At 42.2% G+C, this 20,374-nt stretch overlaps 1 protein-coding gene and 1 long non-coding RNA gene across 3 annotated transcripts in view; one reads left to right on the top strand and one right to left on the bottom strand.

Moving 5' to 3' along the window:
• Window positions 1-18,771, top strand: part of PRKDC (protein kinase, DNA-activated, catalytic subunit) — a 113,167-nt gene extending 94,396 nt beyond the window's left edge. The window contains exons 78-86 of the mRNA XM_072998915.2: window positions 3,061-3,128; window positions 3,811-4,031; window positions 6,552-6,644; window positions 8,437-8,526; window positions 10,751-10,822; window positions 12,955-13,156; window positions 13,455-13,643; window positions 16,723-16,862; window positions 18,031-18,771. Of these exons, the coding sequence (XP_072855016.2) occupies window positions 3,061-3,128; window positions 3,811-4,031; window positions 6,552-6,644; window positions 8,437-8,526; window positions 10,751-10,822; window positions 12,955-13,156; window positions 13,455-13,643; window positions 16,723-16,862; window positions 18,031-18,235 (1,280 nt within the window). The 3' untranslated portion in view covers window positions 18,236-18,771. The remainder of the gene's footprint in view (window positions 1-3,060; window positions 3,129-3,810; window positions 4,032-6,551; window positions 6,645-8,436; window positions 8,527-10,750; window positions 10,823-12,954; window positions 13,157-13,454; window positions 13,644-16,722; window positions 16,863-18,030) is intronic.
• LOC140706930 (uncharacterized) overlaps window positions 1-20,374 on the bottom strand; it is a 41,597-nt gene that overhangs the window by 5,760 nt on the left and 15,463 nt on the right. The window lies entirely within an intron of this gene.

The raw sequence follows: 20,374 nt of genomic DNA, 5'->3' as shown, positions 1-20,374 counted from the left end.
AAGTCGAATCTGCATTTCCCATAGGAATGCATTGAAAACCATTTAATCCGTATCTGCTCTTTTCTGTCCATAGAAACTAATGGGAAGCTGCTATTCTGCCTTCTGCCACTAGAGGGGGATATTTTGTTTCTTTTTTCCCCTTAGGTTCAGGGAAGGCAGGGAACACTAAAGGCAGCACTTTAGAACTCTTTTTAAAAACGAAGCCAATTTTAAATAATGTTTTAAAGCATGTTGTGCTGATTTTTTCAGCACAAAGGCACTCAGGCAAGCTTTTTAGGTGCTGAGCAAGCCTCCGGAAGCCTGCTCAGAGCCAGCCGATCAGCTGTTAGGCGGGGAGAGGAGCGGGGAAAACCACAAAATGGCTGCCAGGCTCTTTCTGGGTGTCGGCTTTTAGCTCTTTCCTGCTCTTTTTCCTGTGGTTTGGGGGCTACCAAGGCCTGGTAAGTGACTTTATTTAACAGTACAGTATTTATTTTTAAGTTTCTGACCCTTTCCCCCCCTCCAGAAGCTAAGGGGAGGGAGGGGGGACTTTTTTCCCTGTTCATAACTCGAGGGAAGTTCGCATGTCGAGTCCTTACTTTCCCTATAGGGCAGGTTCGTAACTCGAATTGTTCGCAAGTCGGGTCGTTCGTAAGTCGAGACCCCACTGTAACCAACACATTCCATTGGGGAGGGGGGGAAACAGTCTGACTGTCACATTTAGGATTATTAGAACCATGTTGAAAACTCACTTAACACAAAAAGCCTTATCTTGAAGGGAAGAGACCACATAATGAATGCAGAGTCTACTGGAATTCATGTGTAGACTTCTCTTTTAAAACCCACTTCTCTACTTTTAAAGGAAATTATTTCTCTTTAGGACACGGTTAGGAAATCCTTTAAAAATAATCCTTTTAAAAATAGTTAAGATTGCCAGTTTTATAGTTTCTTTTTGAAGCTTCTCTTTGGGGGTTACAAGCTTGGTTCACTGTTGAATTGCAAGCTTTTGACAGAAGGACTCTTACTCTTGCTTTCAACTATGGAAAGTGCTTTAGTGCTAAACTCCTCCTGGAAGAAAGCAGAACTAAAAATAAATATTACTTTCACATCTGATGAACGGGAAAAGAAAATGAAAATCACAAAAAAAATCACTGTTGTGTAGATGGCAGGAAAGTTGTTATGGCTTCATTATAACAGATGAAGAAACACTTATCATGAGTATATTTAAGGTAGAGATTAAGTCATTGGATCCTAATCGGATAGTTTCATGTTCCGCATTGATTTCAAGCTTCTAATGATGACATTTAAAGCCCTAAATGGTTTAGGGCCTCGATACTTGACATTGGTCCTTTCTACCTGCAATCAGCTGTAGAACAGCTGGTAGACAGGAAGAAAAGGCAGAAATAGTTCTCTCCACTGATTTGCTTCCACAAAATCTCTATCTTCATATTTTCAATATGTGCCTTATAGTTTCTGTGCCTTATACCCCTCTACCTTTAAACTTCACAAACCCAATCTATTCTGACCTTGTGGATGGACGGGAAAAGACTAGTGGGAGATGAAGACTATTTCGCCACAGCACATACTCTTCATCATGGGTTTTCCCCACCTCAGGCCCTGACTGACATGGGGAAAACTAGCCAAGCCCAAAGCTAAGTCTAGTTACTGCAAGGACCACCTGCAAGAGGATGTCAGACATTATGTCAGACCTGGCAGTATCCAAGATACACAATCCACTCAAAGCTTTAATTTCAAAGGCCATCCTTGCCTCTCAGACATAAGGTACTCTTACCAGACTAGCAAGCAGTAGGGTGGAAGCTATAGCAGACCAGGCCTGGTAACCATAATTAAAGTTGACGTTACAGCCTTTATTGCTGCTCAAGGGACAAATATAAGCCTTGAGGGAAGTTTGCCCAAAGAAGGAGACCCCTGGAGCCATCAGGCAAGTGGCCACAAGGGCAGCCTTCATAGCTTATGCCTCCTGGGACATATTGCAGCTTTAGACTACCACTTCCTTTCTTCCATGACTCCACCTGTGAAAAACACACCCACCAAAAAACAATATCCCTTTCCCCAAAACCCCCAAGACAACTGCAAGCCAAGAAGGAAGCAGAATCAGAGGCCCAAATCTATGTATGTCCCACTCTGAATGTCAAAAACAATAAAATTAGCCCAATTCTGCATGATTTGGCAGTAGAGAAAAGGACACCTGGGGAATAGCTGGCTGGTTTCTCAGATCTCTGGAGACAGTTGTTTTCAGATCACTTCATGTTCAGTAGGATTTTGGCACTGAATTCCATGTGATCCCCAAAAACAGATTTTTAAAAATCCAGCACTGGAAAATCTAAGCAGGTATCTGAAGATTTGTGCTGCCACAGGGCATCTCCTACAGATCCAATTGAACCTATCTTGTGGAAGGATTGATCAAAAGCTATTCTCAGTCATCTTTAGTGTCCTGAAAAACACTGGCAGTAACATCTTAGAAATCAGAAGTTCCAGATGGAAGCCCTGTGTTTCGTTCACAGGAAGGTAGACTTCTTATCGTCAGTAGGCAGACAGGTCATTGTAAAGACTCATTTGGAGTGACAGCTTCATGATTAGCAAAAGCGGCCTCACGCATCCTGGACCCTGGACCCAGGCAATTTCCATCAATGGAATGCAAAGACACCATTGTAAGCCTAGCAACAGGCTTATGGGACAAGAGCTCTGCTTGTCTGTTCAAATTATTAAGGACCTAAGGATGATTGCTTTGCGCCCAGATTCAGCCCAGTAGGCCTGATTGTAATCCAGGCTTCTGCACCTCCTCCATACCTGGGGTGCCAGGTAGAGATTGCAAAAATAATACAAAGCAAAACAAGAACTTGCATACTTGTTCTTCCTTACAACTAATCTCCCCAGTTAATTGGAAAATAAATTCATGGATGAGTATAAATTTCTATTACTACATGGTTAGAGCCTAAAAAGAAGCTCGTGGTAAGTGAGATCTTCTACCAGTGTAATTTTTGAGTGCCATTATTATGTTTGTGTAATCAGTTAACCAGTTTTGAAGGTCAGTTAAAATATGACATTTTACATATTCAGGTCAGTATGATGGTAAAGGAAAGCCATTGCCAGAATACCATGCCAAAATTTCTGGATTTGATGAGCGGGTGAGTCAATATATTATATAAAGCATACTGTTAATGTTCTGGGGAAAACTGGGAATATAATGAAATAATCCAGCATCCTTCTCATATTAAGCTGTTTCAAAGCATTATAATATACTAGTAACCTATAAATCTAAAATACAATTTTGTATTTCTGTATGGTGCTTTATGAGGGACGTGGTGGTGCTGCGGGTTAAACTGCAGAAGCCTCTGTGCTGCTAGGTCAGAAGACCAGCAAGTCATAAGATTGAATCCACACAACGGAGTGAGCTCCCGTTGCTTGTCCCAGCTCCTGCCAACCTAGCAGTTTGAAAGCATGTAAAAATGCGAGTAGATAAATAAGTACCACCTCGGTGGGAAGGTAATGGCATTCCATCGCGCTGGCCACGTGACCACGGAAACTGTCTTCGGACAAACGCTGGCTCTATGGCTTGGAAATGGGGATGAGTACTGCGCCCTAGAGTTGGACACGACTGGACTAAATGTCAAGGGGAACCTTTACTTTTACCTATGGTGCTTTATAAGAAAATACCACTGATCTTTGGTGAAATGATACAGGACTGTAGTCTACTCCCCAACTTCATTATCACATTATGCAGAAATATCATTTTATTCCTCTCTTTCAATATATTTTGTCATCTTCCAAGTAAAAAACTGTATCTTTCTTTCCTCCATTGTATTTAAGATCAAAGTAATGGCATCCATCCGGAAACCAACACGTATAATAATCAGAGGAAGTGATGAACGGGAATATCCTTTCCTTGTGAAAGGGGGAGAAGACCTCCGGCAAGACCAGCGGATCGAACAGCTTTTCGATGTTATGAATACTGTGCTTTCACGAAATGCTGTTTGTAGCCAAAGAAACATGCAGTTAAAAACTTACCAAGTTATACCAATGACCACCAGGTGATCTGCTTGCTGATGTTTTAAGTACAGTAGAACCCCTATATCCTCAGGGGATTGGTGCTAAGCGCCCCCCCACGGATGCTGAAAAACTCAGATTATAGCAACCACTATACATAGCATGGTCTCTGGCTCCCTCTTGTAGCCAGTTCTGGTAATGTTGTCATTAAAATATATATTCTTTTTCGTGGCCTCTGTAAATGCACACATATGGGTATTGTCTGCGCCTGCACTGACTCTCTCAGAAGATTCTAGAGCTAAAAGTAACAATTTTATGGTATGATCCTCCACGAAGTATATGCTCCTCCCACCCACCATCTTCCCCAGTTCCTTTTTTCCGCCGAGCTGAACGGTTCTCAGGAAAGATTGAGCCCTTTGCTATTTGCCTTTTGGCTATTTTTCTAGGCTCCTTTGAGCTTTTGTTTGTTTATCTTTACTTTAAATTACCTACTTAGTGATCCTCCACATCTTTTGTTTGCCTAATCGGCTCCCTGCGGTCTTTTTATTCCCTTCCCTTTCCCCCCCTGCAGGCATGGTTACTTACCTGTAACCATAGTTCTTTGAGTGGTCCTCTGTGAATTCACACAACCCGCCCATCCTTCCCCTCTATCCGTCACGGGTTGATTATATAATTAATTAATTCTTTCCTTCATACCCAGCGGATAAAATTCAGGAACTATTACTTTTTGCTCTAGAATCTTCCGAGAGAGTCAGCGCAGGCGCAGACAATACCCATATGTGTGAATTCACAGAAGACCACTCAGCTATGGTTACAAGTAAGTAACCTCTTTTTTTAGGGGGCTTTTTCTTTTAATATTTTCAGACTGTGGATAAGTGAATCAGTGGATATTGGTCCTGCAGTTAAGGGAGTCCTACTGTTTTCACCAGTTATTACTGTGTTAATTAACAGGAGAGGTGCTACGCATGCATCTCTTCAGCATATCTACATACAGTGGTGCCTCGCTTAACGATGTTAATTGGTTCCCAAAAAAACATCGCTATGGGAAAACATCTCTAATTGACACACCATTTCCCATAGGAATGCATTGAAAACCAGTTAATCCGTTCCAATGGGAACGGATTACCGTCCTTAAGCGAAAACTGCCATAGGAAACATCGCTAAGCGAAACAATGTTTCCCCCATTGGAATGCATTGAAGCCTATTCAATGCATTCCAATGGTTTTGCGATGTCCGTTTTCGCTATTTTTAAAGTGTCCTACTATGTTCAAAAACTGTTTTAAATGCTTTGGATCGTTAGTGCACCTTGTAAAACGTTTGCAAACTTAATTTGGCTTTGTTCTGACTCTTCATTAATTTTTGGTGAATTTTTTTCTCCCCCATTGGAATGCATTGAACTGCAGGTTTGACAGCTGTCAAACCTACAGTTCAATGCATTCCAATGGGGGGGGGAAATTCACCAAAAATTAACGAAGAGTCAGAACAAAGCCAAATTAAGTTTGCAAAGGTTTTACAAGGTGCACTAACGATCCCAACCATTTAAAACAGTTTTTGAACATTTTAAGACACTTTAAAAATAGCGAAAACGGAATATCACTAAGCGAAACAGGGGACCTAAACTGTCATCGCTAAGCGAGGCAAGGTCCCGAACATCGCTATGCGAAATTTCCCCATAGGGAACATCGCTAAACGGAGTGCAAAATCGCTCTGAACACCTCATCCCTAAGCGAATACATCGTTAAATGAGGCAATCGCTAAGCGAGGCACCACTGTATAAGCAATGTTTGGAGAATCAGATTACATACAAGAAAATAATTATTGTGGAGCTGCTATTAAAAACATTAAAGCAAATATTGGGCTAAATCCAGCATTAATCATACCAAGAGTAGATCACTAAAATCAGGAAAATATAGTTTAGTTGTGACAGAGAAAGCCCATTTATTTCAACAGGCCTACTCTAAGTTGAATTAATGTTTGATCTAGCTTTCTGTTTTGTTAGTATATCATATTCTTCCTGAACAATGTAAACTAAATCTGTGAACAACTAAGTAAAATCAGGTAGAGTTAATTGTTCATTAAAATGTACGATGTCTTCCCTTAAAGTCATAGTTTTAAAGATGCAAGGCAAGATTTCTGTAGAACAGACAGTTGCATCCTTGAGCATGCCCCTGCTTATATTCTACACTTCATTCAATTAAGCCTAAAGCATCAGTCTCCTTTAATTTGCATTAAAATATAAGTAAACATGTGCATTACAAATACTATGGAAGATTCAGTATTCGGTTCCTCCCACAATATTTACCTGGGGCTTAGTATCCTCCTACAAACTGATAACTAAGATACGTTCCATTTACTTAAGTGATGCAGAAAAGTTGTTTGAAGTTGTATTTCTTGTCTTTTCTATGTGACATTTTAATATTCTTGAGCAGTGATGCAGAGGTGTCTGCATAATGTTATTTACCAGCCTGCTTCCTCTGCATGTGCCTCCTCCTTGTCAAGTGTCATATTCTATGTTTATTTCTGTCACATTACTTATAAGTAGTTTGAATATGTTTTCTTAATAGAATAGGACTAATCGAGTGGCTTGAGAATACCTGCACTTTGAAGGAATTCCTTTTGAATAGCATGTCTGAGAAGGAAAAAAATGATTATAACAGGTAATCCTGCATTTTTTTGCAAGTGGGTTGTTAAGATATTTGTTGGAGATTGTTAAAGGTATGTGATAGTTGTCTTTTATACTTACTGTAGTAATATATATTGGAACATTTGATAGTCATCTTTAGAAGTCAAAGGTACTTCCTGCCCTAGTTTAATAATTGCCAGTTGTTTGTTTAATGGTGCTACTTCACCTCTAACCCATATTCTCTGCCAATGCATTGAAACAGAACATGTACTGTCACCTGTGGCTCTTCATTATTACCATTTTCTTATCAACAGACTGATTTTTTTTACAAGCAAAGGCGTTTTAATTTTAGTTTTATTAAGCAGGAAGTGAACTTTAAACAGAACGGTGAGGAATCCAAGTGCCCACTCAGCACTGAACCCTGATCAGGAGAAGTGAGCTGGAATTCCTGTGGTGAGGAAGGGACCAAGGAGAGCCTCTCAGGAGCCACCACTCATATAATGCAACTGTGTAAAAGCCAAATCTAAGCCATTTTTCATCAAGGGTACTCTTGTATTCTTATGAGAACATGATTTAATGCTGAAAATAGCTCTTATATATTGACAGATGTTGTACAACTGCATCTATGAGTACTAGGTTGCATTAAGCTCTTTTGCCCAAATCCTCATGTCTGACCACCTATTTCAGCAGTTTTCTCCATATTAAATCTATGACAAGATGCAGTTCAACCAATGAATCCCTCATGGTTGGATCTGAATTTGTAAAGTAGCGGTAGCACTTCAGCTGTAGACTGTTCTAAAACAATAATCCAGTTGAACATTTAATCAGTATTTCATGTCTTCTTTTACTTTGTTCACAAGAATGGTAAATACCGTACTTTCTTTAATAATTGTAGTAAGGAAAAAAATGTGAATATTTGCCCATTATGAAATAGTATGTTTTCCCACGGGCATTTAAATGATTGCTGGACTTATTTGCAATAGTTTGAGATGATAGGATCCAAGCCGATCCATTAAAGAATGGTGAAAGAGAGTGCTAACAAATGCAACAGTTGCTTTCAGATAAAGAGGGATAAATTTTCAGAAAATGTGTTTCTCAAGCAGCCCCCCCCCCCAAAAAATGCTGGGTATTGTTAATGGTATGAAAGCATTTTAAAGAGGTATGTAGTGAATGTTTACAGTGTGTACCATGGTTTAGCATGTTGCTCACTGAGGATAAACTACCTGTGGTTGTAAGTTCCATAGCAAAAGGATTAGTCCACAAATCCTTAGTAGGAGCATGTCAGATGGAAGAAGGCAGAAGAAAAGTGGTAAAACTTGCTTAATGTGAAATTCTGTAAGCTAGAATTAGGGGCGTTTGGTCTGTTTAAACAGGAATTTGCTATAGATGAGCATTCACTCTTCTCCTTATAGTAGGATAAGTACTCAGTTTTCTATCACACTTGGAAACAGTGCCTCTGATTAGTATACCATGCAAAATGGTTTGGTATAGTAATTGCTCTTTCATACAATACAGTATGTGTTCCCACATAATAAACCAGGGATCTGCTGGAACCCTCACTTATTGGTTCTGAGCAGTGTGACAGCATATGCAGGTTGATTGCTTCCACTTGCAATGAGCACAGCACTGAATAAACTACAGGCTGAGGTTCCAAAGGTTCCCACAGTTCTGACTTAACATGTCTTGTGAGCTAAGCTATAGTGTCTTGATGCTAAAGATTCAGAAAAAGAGCTTGTGACATGTGCTTCTCAGGCAACATAGACTTGAACTGCTTGTGAAGTGTTCTTTAAAAAAACAAAAAAACCCTCCTGTTTTCTCTTTACTAGCTCCACAGGTCCTCGTGCTGATTACAGTGACTGGCTTTCCAGAATGGGGGGAAGAAATGAAGTTGTTGCACGTTACATGCCAATGTACAAGTAGGTCTGAACATAATGGTGACCTGTTAGCAGTCCTCCCCTAATAACTGGTGGCAGAGAGATTCTGGTTGCGCTGCCATCTTTAACCCACCAACAGATACTGTTCTATTTAGGACAGACTGGAAGTCAGAGCACAGTTTCCTCTGCCTCCTCAGAGTCAGCAAATTCTGCCACAGTTTTGTGAGTGCACATACACGTTGCCCACCCACCTACCCCATTCAGAAGACACAGCTATTTCATTCATTCATTCATTCATTCATTCATTCATTCATTCATTCATTCAATTTTTATACCTCCCATCTGGCTACCAAGACAGTTTACAAATGGCATCATTAGAAAACAATACACAAATAGCTGATTAACAACTAAGTTCAACACTAACGAAAATAAAATAATTAAAATAATAAAGGCATGGCAAAGGGTTGAATGTATAGTTATTAAAAGCACCACTATATTAAGATCCAGAGTTCAGGAGAAGGCCTGATTTCTGGTCATTTTCCGGGCCTCTCTGAGGGCCAAAACCCTCAACCACCCGGCTTGATAAGATCTGGACAGATAGATCTAGTCAGAAGGAGGTGTTCTGCCAAATATCAAGGTCTTAAACCATTTAGGACCTCATAGGTTAACACCATCACCTTGAAGCTGGCATGGAAACAGACAGGTAACCAGTGCAGGGTGGCCAGAGAGGGGAAAATGTATTGATGTCTCCTGACCCCACTCATTAATCTGGCCACCAAGTTCTGGACCTGCTGACGTCTTTGTAGCAGCCCCACCTAGAGAGCATTAGAATAGTCAAATCTCAAGACCACCAATGCATGAACCAGTGTGGTGAGAGACCCAGTGTCAAGGTAGGGACGCAGCTGGGCAATCTGCCTTAGATGGAAATAGGCGGAATGGATCATAGATGCTATCTGAGATTCTATTGATAGTGCTGGGCCCAGGAGTATGCCCAAGCTGTGCAACTTATCCGCTGTGGAGTGGCCCCCCCAAAGGAGAGTGAAGCACCCAGACTGCAAACACTAGGGGCACCCACTCACAGGATTTCTATCTTGCCTGGGTTCAGCCTCAGTCTGTTATCCCTCATTCACTCCAGCACAGGGTCTAGGCAGCGCTCAAGGTACAGGACAGCATCCACTTTTTTGTGTGCAAGACACAAGAATTTTCCTCTGGACCCTGATGATAAACCCTTTCGTTTAGAGGCAATAATTTTGCTGTTAATCCAAATGTTTGAAAGCTTGTACTTAACTGTGTTCTTTCTGATTCACCAAATGTCTGCTTTTCATCTGGGACTCAGCTAATTTGTCAACCTCCATGGTTTAAATCAGAGGTTCCCAACCTTGGGCCGCCAGATGTTCTTGGACTACAACTCCCAGAAATCCTGGCCAGCAAAACAAGTGGTGAAGGCTTCTGGGAGTTTTCGTTCAAGAACATCTAGGGACCCAAGGTTGGGAACCGCTAGCTTAAACCACCTATCGAATTTGAGGACTTTGGTTTTTCTGAAATACTGAAAACCCTGCATATTTTTTGAATTTGTATTTGAAGGTATTGAGTACCTTTGGGTTTTGGATTGAAAGCTCTGTGTTAATTGTTTTAGTTCACTCTGTGAGCCAGGTAAATAGCCTATCTTTGGAGTCAATCTAAAAACTGGTTCAGTTCAACTGAATTAAATGTGTGATTACTGAAAACACATCTTCTGAATAATACCTGATTTATATAGATTTGTCCACTACTAAATAACATCATTACCTCAAGGAACTTGCAATCTGAACAAGTGAGCAATTTCAGTGGGCTCTGGAGCTAAATTCTTTACCATAGGCCACCACTCTGGACTTGGAAATGGCTATTTAAATAACACAAAATATTAAGTATCCAGTTAGACACTTCTGTTTTTTTTTGGGGGGGGGTCTGAGGATATGAGGAGGAGGGGAACTTGGCCTTTAACCCTCTGCTCCTAGAAATAGGCATTTTGGAGTAAAAAAAAGAGAGACACAAATCTGAGACATTTGTTTTCCATGGGGAAGATTAAAGGGTGGCCTTGGGGACCTCCAAAAACCACCTTGTTTTAAAGATGGAGAGAAAATAGAGCATTTACTGGAGGGCGCTTTGAAATTAATGCTAATTGAATACTTAGCAAAACAGTTGTTTCTGTTTTATTCCTCACACTTTATTCGAATCTAGTTTCTGACTGTACTGTTCTAATTAGCCATGTTTTGCTCACTTCTAGAAGAGCCAGTCGTTCAGAAACAGTGATATCTTTTCAGCGGCGAGAGAAACGTGTTCCTGAAGACCTCCTGAGGTGAGAGTGTTTTCAATATGTTACAGGCTTTGATTAGTCAGATGATACATTACAAATAATCGCATGGCATCTTTGAAACTTCACTCCATACATGAGATTTTTTTACTTCCTTAGACCTGAGATTCCAGAGTTCAGCAGGAATCCCCCCAGCTGGAATTCTGGAAGTGTTAATCAAGAAATCAAAGTCCTGGCAGGTGCTCTCAAGTAGTTACAGCTGGTTAATTAAGACTCTGGAAGCCATGTGTTCCTGTGGGTGGGATCAGGCTCCATGGGAGTTGAAAGGAATTAAGGAACTGGTAGTTTCTGCCCATTAGGATCTTTGCAGAATGCATGCTTGAAATTTGGGGACAAGATACAGTTGCTAGGCTACACTTTGGTGACTTATTTATTTATTTATTTACTTACTTACTTACTTACTTACTTACTTACTTACTTACTTACTTACTTACTTATTGAATTTATATCCCACCCATCTAGACATAGTCTACTCTGGGCGGATTACAACAAATTAGAATTAAAACAATTAAAACATTCAGTACAACCACAATTTAAGCATAGTAATAATAGTGTAGCTCAAGATGGAAAAGCTATGAAATGAAAAAGTAAAGACAGAAAATTAAAATAAGAAGTAAAGCTCAAGTACTGACAATGAGGAAGGCCTGCCTGAAGAGCCAGGTCTTAAGTTGACTCTTGAAAACACCCAGCGAGGGAGCCTGGTGAATCAGAGACAGAATACTAGTCGAGGGGCCACTGCCAAGAAGGCCTGGTTTCTTGTTCTTTCTTTCCAGGCCTTCCTCGGAAAAAGGCCCATCAACCGTTCCTCCTGACTATGATGAGTGATATGAGTAGATCAAGGTGGGAGAAGGCGTTCCACCAAATATTGAGGTCCTAAACCGTTTAGGGCTTTGTATGTCATCATTAGAACTTTGAAATCAAACTAACAAGCAGCCAGTGCAAAGCAGCCAATGTCCGAGAGATATGCTGATGTTTTCTAATCCCACTAAAAAGTCTGGCCACTGCATTCTGCACCATTTGAAGCTTCCACATCAATCTCAAAGGTAGCCCCACGTAGAATGCATTGCAGTAGTCTAATCTTGAGATTACAAGCGCACGGACCAGAGTGGTGAGTGCCCCACCATCAAGATAGGGATGCAGCTGGGCAATCTGCCACAGATGGAAGTAGGCGGAGCGGACCACTGATGCCACCTGTGTCTCCATGGTGGGCGCTGGCTCCAGATGGACCCCCAAGCTGCGAATCTCACTGTTCGCAGTGAGAGTCACCTCCCCCCAAAAAGAGAGGGAGTTTCCCAAACCACCAATGGATGGGCCACCCACCCTCAGGACCTCTGTCTTGTCCGGGTTCAGCCTCAGTCCATTCACCTGCATCCATTGCAGTACAATCTCCAGACAGTGCTCAAGGGACAGAATAGCATCCACCGAATTAGATGAAAAGGAGAGGTAGAGCTGTGTGTCATCAGCGTACTGATGGCACAAGGCCCCCCACCCCCTGATGACCCCACCCTGCGGCCTCATATAGATATTAATCAGCATTGGGGAGATAGAGCCCTGGGGAACCCCACAATTGAGACTCCACGGGACCAAACACGCTCCCCAATCTGTACTCTCTGAGGACAGTCCCCCAAGAAGGAACAGAACTAGGCCAGCGCCAGGCCACCAATTCCCAACTCGGAGAGCCTCCCCAGGAGGATACCGTGGTTGATGGTATCGAAGGCAGCTGAGATGTCAAGAAGGACCAACAAGGACGTTTTGCTCCCGTCAGCCTCCCTCAATAGGTCATCCATCAGTGCGACCATTGCTGCTTCTGTGCCATGGCATGGCCTGAAGCCCGACTGGAACGGGTTCAGGGCATTAGTTTCATCCAAAAGAGCCTGAAGCTGATCAGCCACCACCCTCTCCACCACCTTACTAAGGAAAGAAACATTGGCAACGGGCCTATAATTGCCAATATTGTCCGCCGCCAAATTAGGTTTCTTCCTAATGGGCCTAATGAGCATCTCCTCAAGGGGAACCTTGCCCTCCTGGAGAGACCCATTGCTATAGCCCATTCAATTGTTATAGGCCTGGCTGCTTTTATCTAAGTGTAAACTTGTGTGTATATTGTTTTTCTCCAGGAGAGCCTTTATTAAGATGAGTACAACTCCAGAGGCTTTGCTGTCTCTGCGATCCCATTTTGCCAGCTCTCATGCATTGATGTGCATTAGCCACTGGATTCTTGGTATTGGAGACAGGCATTTATCCAATTTTATGATCAGCATGGAGACAGGTGGCATGGTGGGAATAGACTTTGGACATGCATTTGGTTCAGCTACACAGGTATTCTCCCTTTGTTGCTGTTTTCTCAAAGATTACATCATGCATTTAGCTTTTTAAAAAATGCGCAGTGTCACTGTAATATAGTAGAAAAATAAATAAAACAGGACTGGGGAACCTGCTATTCTTCACAACCTATATTCCTTTCCAGTATTCATGGCGGCTAGTTATATGGCAGTTCCTGTCCATCAATATCTGGAAGGCCGTGCTGTTCTGTGTAGGACAAAGAGATAATTGGCAGATCTTGTTTGCATTTTGGATTTTTTTCAAAAGTTTTTATTTTCATTTTTCTTTTATGTAGTTTCTGCCAGTGCCAGAGTTGATGCCTTTCCGTTTGACCCGTCAGTTCATTAATTTGATGTTGCCCATGAAGGAGTCGGGTCTTATTTACAATGTGATGGTGCATTCCTTAAGAGCCTACCGTGTGGATCAAGATGTTCTTATTAATACCATGGACGTATTTGTGAAGGAGCCTTCATTGGATTGGAAAGTAGGTTGTCTTATTAATATTTTTCTATCTAAGCAAAAAAAGATAAATGGTTTTATGTAAGAGATGGTGTGGATTTGAAAGAGACAGTAGAGAGAGAATGGGAGGAAGCCCCTTCACATACTCTGCTGATGGGATGAAGGAGCTTAACAAATCTGATTCATTCTCTGGATCTGCTCCAGTTGGGACTAATAATTTGATGTATCTCTTAGACTCTTGCACCTCAATTTGGCTGATCATTCAAGTTAAATGAGAAACAGGCAGCTTGTAGGCCATTTTGTTAACGCCTTTCATCAAGCATGGACGGTATTGGGATCTTGCTGGGTTACTGTGCTCCCTGTGACCCAGCCACCTCCGTACCGGAGCTGATGGACTCTGTCTCCGTGGCAGTGTTGGAGTCCCTGAGACATTTGGTCCTAGGTGACTTCAACATTCATGCAGAGGCAGAGATTTCCAGTCCAGCTCTTGAGTTCTTGGAAACCATGGCTTCCTTGGTCATGTCCCAACATGTTAACAGCCCCACACACGTGGACAGTCATACACTGGACCTGGTGTTCTCCACTGTGCAGAGCGAGTGTGGTCTGATGGGGACGGACCTCGGTTCAGTTCCCTTGTCATGGTCAGATCACCACCTAATAAAATGTAACCTTTCAGTGGTCTCCCTCCCTGCAGGGAGCAGGGACCTATTTTAATGGTCCGCCCTCGAAGGTTATTAGATCAATGATGATTCCACGATACCATGAGAGGGATTCCAGCTGCTCTGTCTGGCGCTCTTGTTGAGGCTGTGGTAGATGGCTGGTTTGCTGCCGCCACTAGGGCTGTAAACACGATCGCTCCTAAATGCCCTCTCCGGCGCAGAGCTTGGCCAGGGTCCTGGTTTAACCAGGAGCTGAGAGCTATGAAATGAAATAGGAGACGGCTAGAGTGCAGTTGGAGACTGGAACTGATGGATTATAACAAGAAAGCTGTCAGGATCGTGACTAACCATTACCTTGCCAAGGTAAAGGCTGCTTGACGATCACACTTCGCTGATTGGATAAGCAAAGCTTCAAATCAGCAGGCAGAACTTTTCCATATTGTTCGCGATCTATCCAGAATTGGTCTAGGTGAGGGGCCTCTCACTAGTATCTTCACCTGACCAATTTATAGCATTTTAAAAATCTAAAGTGGAGGCCATTCGCTGGGATTTCTCTCCTTTTTTAAATACAGTGGATCAAGCAGATATGTCCAGCACTCTGCCTTGCCCGGTGAGTCTTGAATTTTTTCAGCCTGTGACGCCAGATATGGTGGACAAAGTGCTTGATCGCTGCCGGGCCACCATCTCCTCTCTTGACCCTTGTCTGGCCTGGCTAATCAAAGTAGCCAGGCCTGTAACAACAGAATGGGCTACTGCAATAATTAATGGGTCTCTCCAGGAAGGCAAGGTTCCTCTTACCCTCAAGGAGACACTCATTAGGCCCATAAGAAAGAAACCAAATTTGGCGGCGGACAATATCGGCAATTATAGGCCCATCGCCAATGTTTCTTTCCTTAGTAAAATGATCGAGAGGGTGGTGGCTGATCAGTTTCAGGCTCTTTTGGATGAAATCAATGTTGGGCTTCAGGCCACGCCAAGCCACGGAAATGGCACTGGTCACACTGTTGAATGGCCTGTTGAGGGAGGCTGACGGGGCAAAATGTCCTTGTTGGTCCTCTTTGATATCTCAGCCGCCTTTGATACCGTCAACCACGGTATCCTCCTGGGGAGGCTCTCCCAGTTGGAAATCGGTAGCCTGGCGCTGGCCTGGTTCTGTTCCTTCTTGGGGGACTGTCCTCAGAGAGTACAGATTGGGGAGAGTGTCATGGCTTTGTGGAGTCTCAATTGTGGGGTTCCGCAGGGCTCGATCATCTCCCCAATGCTGTTTAGCATCTATATGAGGCCACTGGATGGGGTCATCAGGGGGTGTAGGGCTTCGTGCCATCAGTATGCTGATGACACACAGCTCTACATCTCCCTTTCACCTACTTCAGTGGATGCTGTTCTGTCCCTTCAGCCTTGCCTGGAGGCTGTACTGCAATGGATACAGGAGAATGGGTTGAGCCTGAACCCGGACAAGACGGAGGTCCTGAGGGTGGGTGGCCCCGCCATTGGTGACTTGGGAAACTCCCTCTCTTTTGGGGGAGGTGACTCTCGCTGCTAAGAGTGAGGTTCGCAACTTGGGAGTACATCTGGACCCGGCACTCACCATGGAGACCCAGATGGCGTCAGTGGTCCACTCTGCCAATTACCATCTGTGGCAGATTGCCCAGCTGTGTCCCTATCTTGATGGTGGGGCACTCACCACTCTGGTCTATGCACTCGTAATCTCGAGATTAGACCACTGTAATGCGCTTTACATGGGGCTACCTCTGAGGTTGATGCGGAAGCTTCAAATGGTGCAGAATGCAGCAGCTAGATTATTTAGTGGAATGAGAAAATTCCAACATATCTCTCCCATTCTGGCTGCTTTGCATTGGCTGCCCATTCGCTTCTGCATTGATTTCAAGCTTCTAATGATGACATTTAAAGCCCTAAACGGTTTAGGGCCTCGATACTTGGCAGAACGCCTTCTCCCACCTAGATCTACTTGAGTCATTCGTCATAGTCAGGAAGGACAGCTGAGGGGCCTGACGCCGAGAGAGGCCTGGAAAGAAAAAAACAAGAAACCAGGCCTTCTTGGTGGTGGCCCCTCAACTTTGGAACAGCTTGCCACCAGAAATCTGCCTGGCACCCTCACTGGTTGTTTTTAAGAGCTAATTAAAAATTGGCTCTTTAGACAGGCCTTCCCTCCTGCCAATACTTGATTTTTATTTTTCTTGATTTCTGTTGTTTACTCTCCCATCTTGACTATATTATTATTGTAGATTTTAAATGTGGCTTTAATCTGTTTTCGTGTTTAATACATTGTGAGCCGCCCTGAGGAGACTATTGTCTAGAAGGGCGGGATAAAAAAATCCAATAATAAATAAATAATCTTATTATCTTAAATGTTGCTCTTAAATGTATATTCTAAAGATTGCAAGATTATTTTTAATAGATGAATATATGACATTTTGTCATTAGAATTTTGAACTGAAACAGTTGAAAAAAGGAGGCACATGGACAAGCGAAGTAAACACAGATGAGGTGAACTGGTATCCCCGACAAAAAGTACATTTTGCCAGGAGGAAGTTAGCAGGTGCTAATCCTGCTGTGATCACTAGGTAAATGCTTTTCTTTGAAATTCTTGGCATGCATATGAGAGACAAATGAAAGGACAGTGGCTGCCTGAACAATAGGAATGATATTTTAATGTTTTTATTTTAGCTTAAAGTTAATGTGATAATGTGTGGCTTGTCTTTTCATGAAACAACTTGTTGTTAACCTCCAAAATTAAACATAATTCCCTGCATTTTGCATTGCTTCATACCTTTTTAAACATGAATGGCTATAGGAGTAACATATAGTAGCTGATTTCCAGCAAAAAAAAAAAAAACAGTTCAGCAAAACTAAGAATACAGTGGTGCCCCACAAGACGCTTACCCCACATGACGCCGAAATAGCTTGACAATAACTTTTTTGCGATCGCTATAGTGATCACAAAAAAATTATCCTTATGGGGGATTTTTGTTTAACGACAATTAGGTCCATGCTTCGTGAACCAATTGTTCGCAAGACGACAATTTAAAACAGCTGATCGGCAGTTCGCAAAATGGCTCCCCGCTGTTTTCTGGACCAATTTTCACAAGATAGCGATCGCAAAATGGTCACCCTGTGGAGGATCTTTGCAGGACGATCAGGTATTTCCCCCACTGGAACGCATTAACCAGTTTTCAATGCATTCCAATGTTTTGTTTTGTTTTTGCATGACGGCGATTTCACTGTACAGCGATTTTAACGGAATGGATTATCGTCGTCATGCAGGGCACCACTGTATTGAGTGCCTACTTAATTATTTCTGTTTCTGTTTTTTAAAGACAGTTTTTTTTATTTACAACTTATTTCAGATCTTGCTTTTCATAGTTTTAAATGTACAAATAATGCATATCTTTCAGCTCTACAAAGAATTTAGCCAACAACTGCTTCAACCTGTAGTGAGCCCTGGCAAAACTGAAAATTGACCACTTGTGTGTAGCTTTCTGAAAAAAACACTGAAGTGTTGAAAATAAATGAATTAATTAATTTACCATTTTATGCTACGAATGTTTTTTCACAAACCCAGAAGCTTAATGTAGCATCACAGTTTGCTGGAAACCATTTCCTATAATTTCTGTAAGGAGCAATTGCAGAAAACATCTACAGAAAACAGTTGAAATGGAATTCAGTTTGTATAATTCTAATGAGAGTCTGTGTTTCTTTTTGTAATTTTCTGCTATCTTTTTTTTTTTGAAGCGATGAATTAAAGTTGGGACATGAGAAATCAGGTGTATGCAAAGATTATATATCCGTGGCAAGAGGAAGCAAAGAGCACAACATTCGAGCCAGAGAACCAGAGGAAGATCTTTCAGAAGAAATGCAAGTGAAGTGCCTGATAGACCAAGCCACTGACCCAAATATACTTGGCAGAGTTTGGGAAGGATGGGAGCCTTGGATGTGAAATTGAAACACGGAATCAAGTTGAAGGAGACATGAAGACTATCTGGCCTCTGGCCTTATAAGAGTGTTGTTGATCCCGTCATGACATCTGGACATAAAGCGCGCGTGCACACACACAGAAAACAGCTGCTTCTCAAGAGATACACATTCATCTGTGTCTGTACTGAGCTTTTGTTTCATCTTACCGTATATTAGCAAAACAAAAAAAAGCCATCTTTCTGTGGTGTGGAAGCCATGAAAAAACTCAGATGAACACAATATTTTCAGCAAATACCTGTACCTTATCTAGAGGACCTTTTAAAAGAAAGTTACATAGGCTGCTTGCTCATCAATTGCTGGACTAGAATTTCATCTTGATTTTTTTTTTAAAAAAAAAAGTATAAATACGGAAAGAAAGGAAAAGAAAAAAACCCAGTTTTGAACACAATAGATAAATTTATAATAAAATGACTTTTAAAAATGTTTCCATTTGTACAGAAACCTGTACAGAACAGAGCTCAACTGTTTGTATGTTAATCAGTAAAGAAGTTGTCATGATTTGAGAGTGATGTGCGTGTCTCTTCAGGATATAACTTCTGTATGTATGACTAGAGAACTAAAAAAAGCTGCATTGAAGTTGAAGCAAGAACTGCAAATCTCACATGAGCTTCAAGTGAAATACCAGTTTATCCTTTTATTCCTTCCTTCACTCACTCACTTTACCCTTCTGGCATATAGGTCAAAGTTCCCAGTTTGTAACTTAACCAGGTCTTTAATTAGAATATACACATAGACACCTTTCCAATAAAAAAGTCTCTTGTAGAAATGGTATAATTGTAATTATTTTAAGATTCCAGTGGTTAGTCAGGGAGATTTTAAAAATAGACATATGACTTAAATGTCCAAGATTACAGTACATCACCCCACGCCACCGCCTTAGTACTACTAGATTTTAAAAGCACTGCCTCTGTTGTTTCTAGTGCTGCTGATCATCCCATGTATGAAGAGACAGCAGCCTACATCCATTTAGATATGCTGAGTTTAACCCCCAACATTCCTCACTGGTTTAAGTGGCAAGCTGCTGGTTCAGCATTACAGTCAATTTTTCTACAAATCTTACTTGCACCAGATAACTGGTACAAGTTATAACAACCAGATAACTGCCTATCTGGTTGAAAGCAAATAGTTTTACTTCCCAAATAAGACAGCAGTTTCTACATACTCAGGGGTTCATTAGAAGAGGTCTGGGGAACATGTGGCCCTTTCTGTGCTGTTACACTGCACATTCCATCATACCTTAGGTAAAGGTGTTCCCCTTGATATTTTTAGTCCTGTTGTGTCCGACTCTAGGGGGCAGCGCTCATCCCACTTTTCAAACCATAGAACCAGCGCCTGTCCTACGACAGTTTCCTTTGTCACGTGGCCAGCGTGACTAGGGAACGCCTTTTTACCTTCCCACCGAGATGGTACCTATTTACTCGCATTTACATGCTTTCGAACTAGGTTGGCGAGGAGCTGGGACAAAGCGATGGGAGCTCACTCCGTTGTGTGGATTCGATCTTACAACTGCTGGTTCTTCTTCGTGGACTCTGTGAAATCACACTAATGGGTTAATCTGCGCTTGCGCAGAAGGCCTCGGAACATTCTAGAGCTTAAAGTAACACTTTTGGCTCCGCCCCCCCAGGACCTCATGGTCCGCCCGCCCTAACAGCCATTCAGTTCCATTTTTTCCGCTGCTGCAGTTAGGTCTCCTAGCTAGAGCTCCGTGAAAGATTGGGAAGATCTGGAAGATTCCTGAGTTTTGGCTCCGCTTTTCTTGCTTCAAGGGAAGTACTTACTTCATTTTATTATTAGGGGAGTTTTTGGACTGTTTCTGAGGGCTTCCCTCGCTCCCCTACCCCCTTTTTTCCCCCCTTATTTCTTGGACTGTTTTCCCGCCTTTTTTCTCTTTTATGGCCTCCAAGGCACCATCTTCACCTAAAGTTACTTTTAAAAGCTGTGCCGCCTGTTCTAAAAAGATCCCTTCCACAGACGGCCATCGTTACTGTTTATTTTGTCTTGGGGAGTCCCATATCCCCCAGACTTGTCGCCATTGTGAACGTTTTACCCGGCAAGGCCTAAGACTTAGAGAGCAACGTCTCCGGGCAGCGCTCTGGGAGAA

Source organism: Pogona vitticeps, chromosome 4 (genome assembly GCF_051106095.1).
Source record: "Pogona vitticeps strain Pit_001003342236 chromosome 4, PviZW2.1, whole genome shotgun sequence".
In the NCBI taxonomy this organism is placed as follows: domain Eukaryota; kingdom Metazoa; phylum Chordata; class Lepidosauria; order Squamata; family Agamidae; genus Pogona; species Pogona vitticeps.
This window is presented reverse-complemented; position numbering and strand designations above follow the sequence as displayed.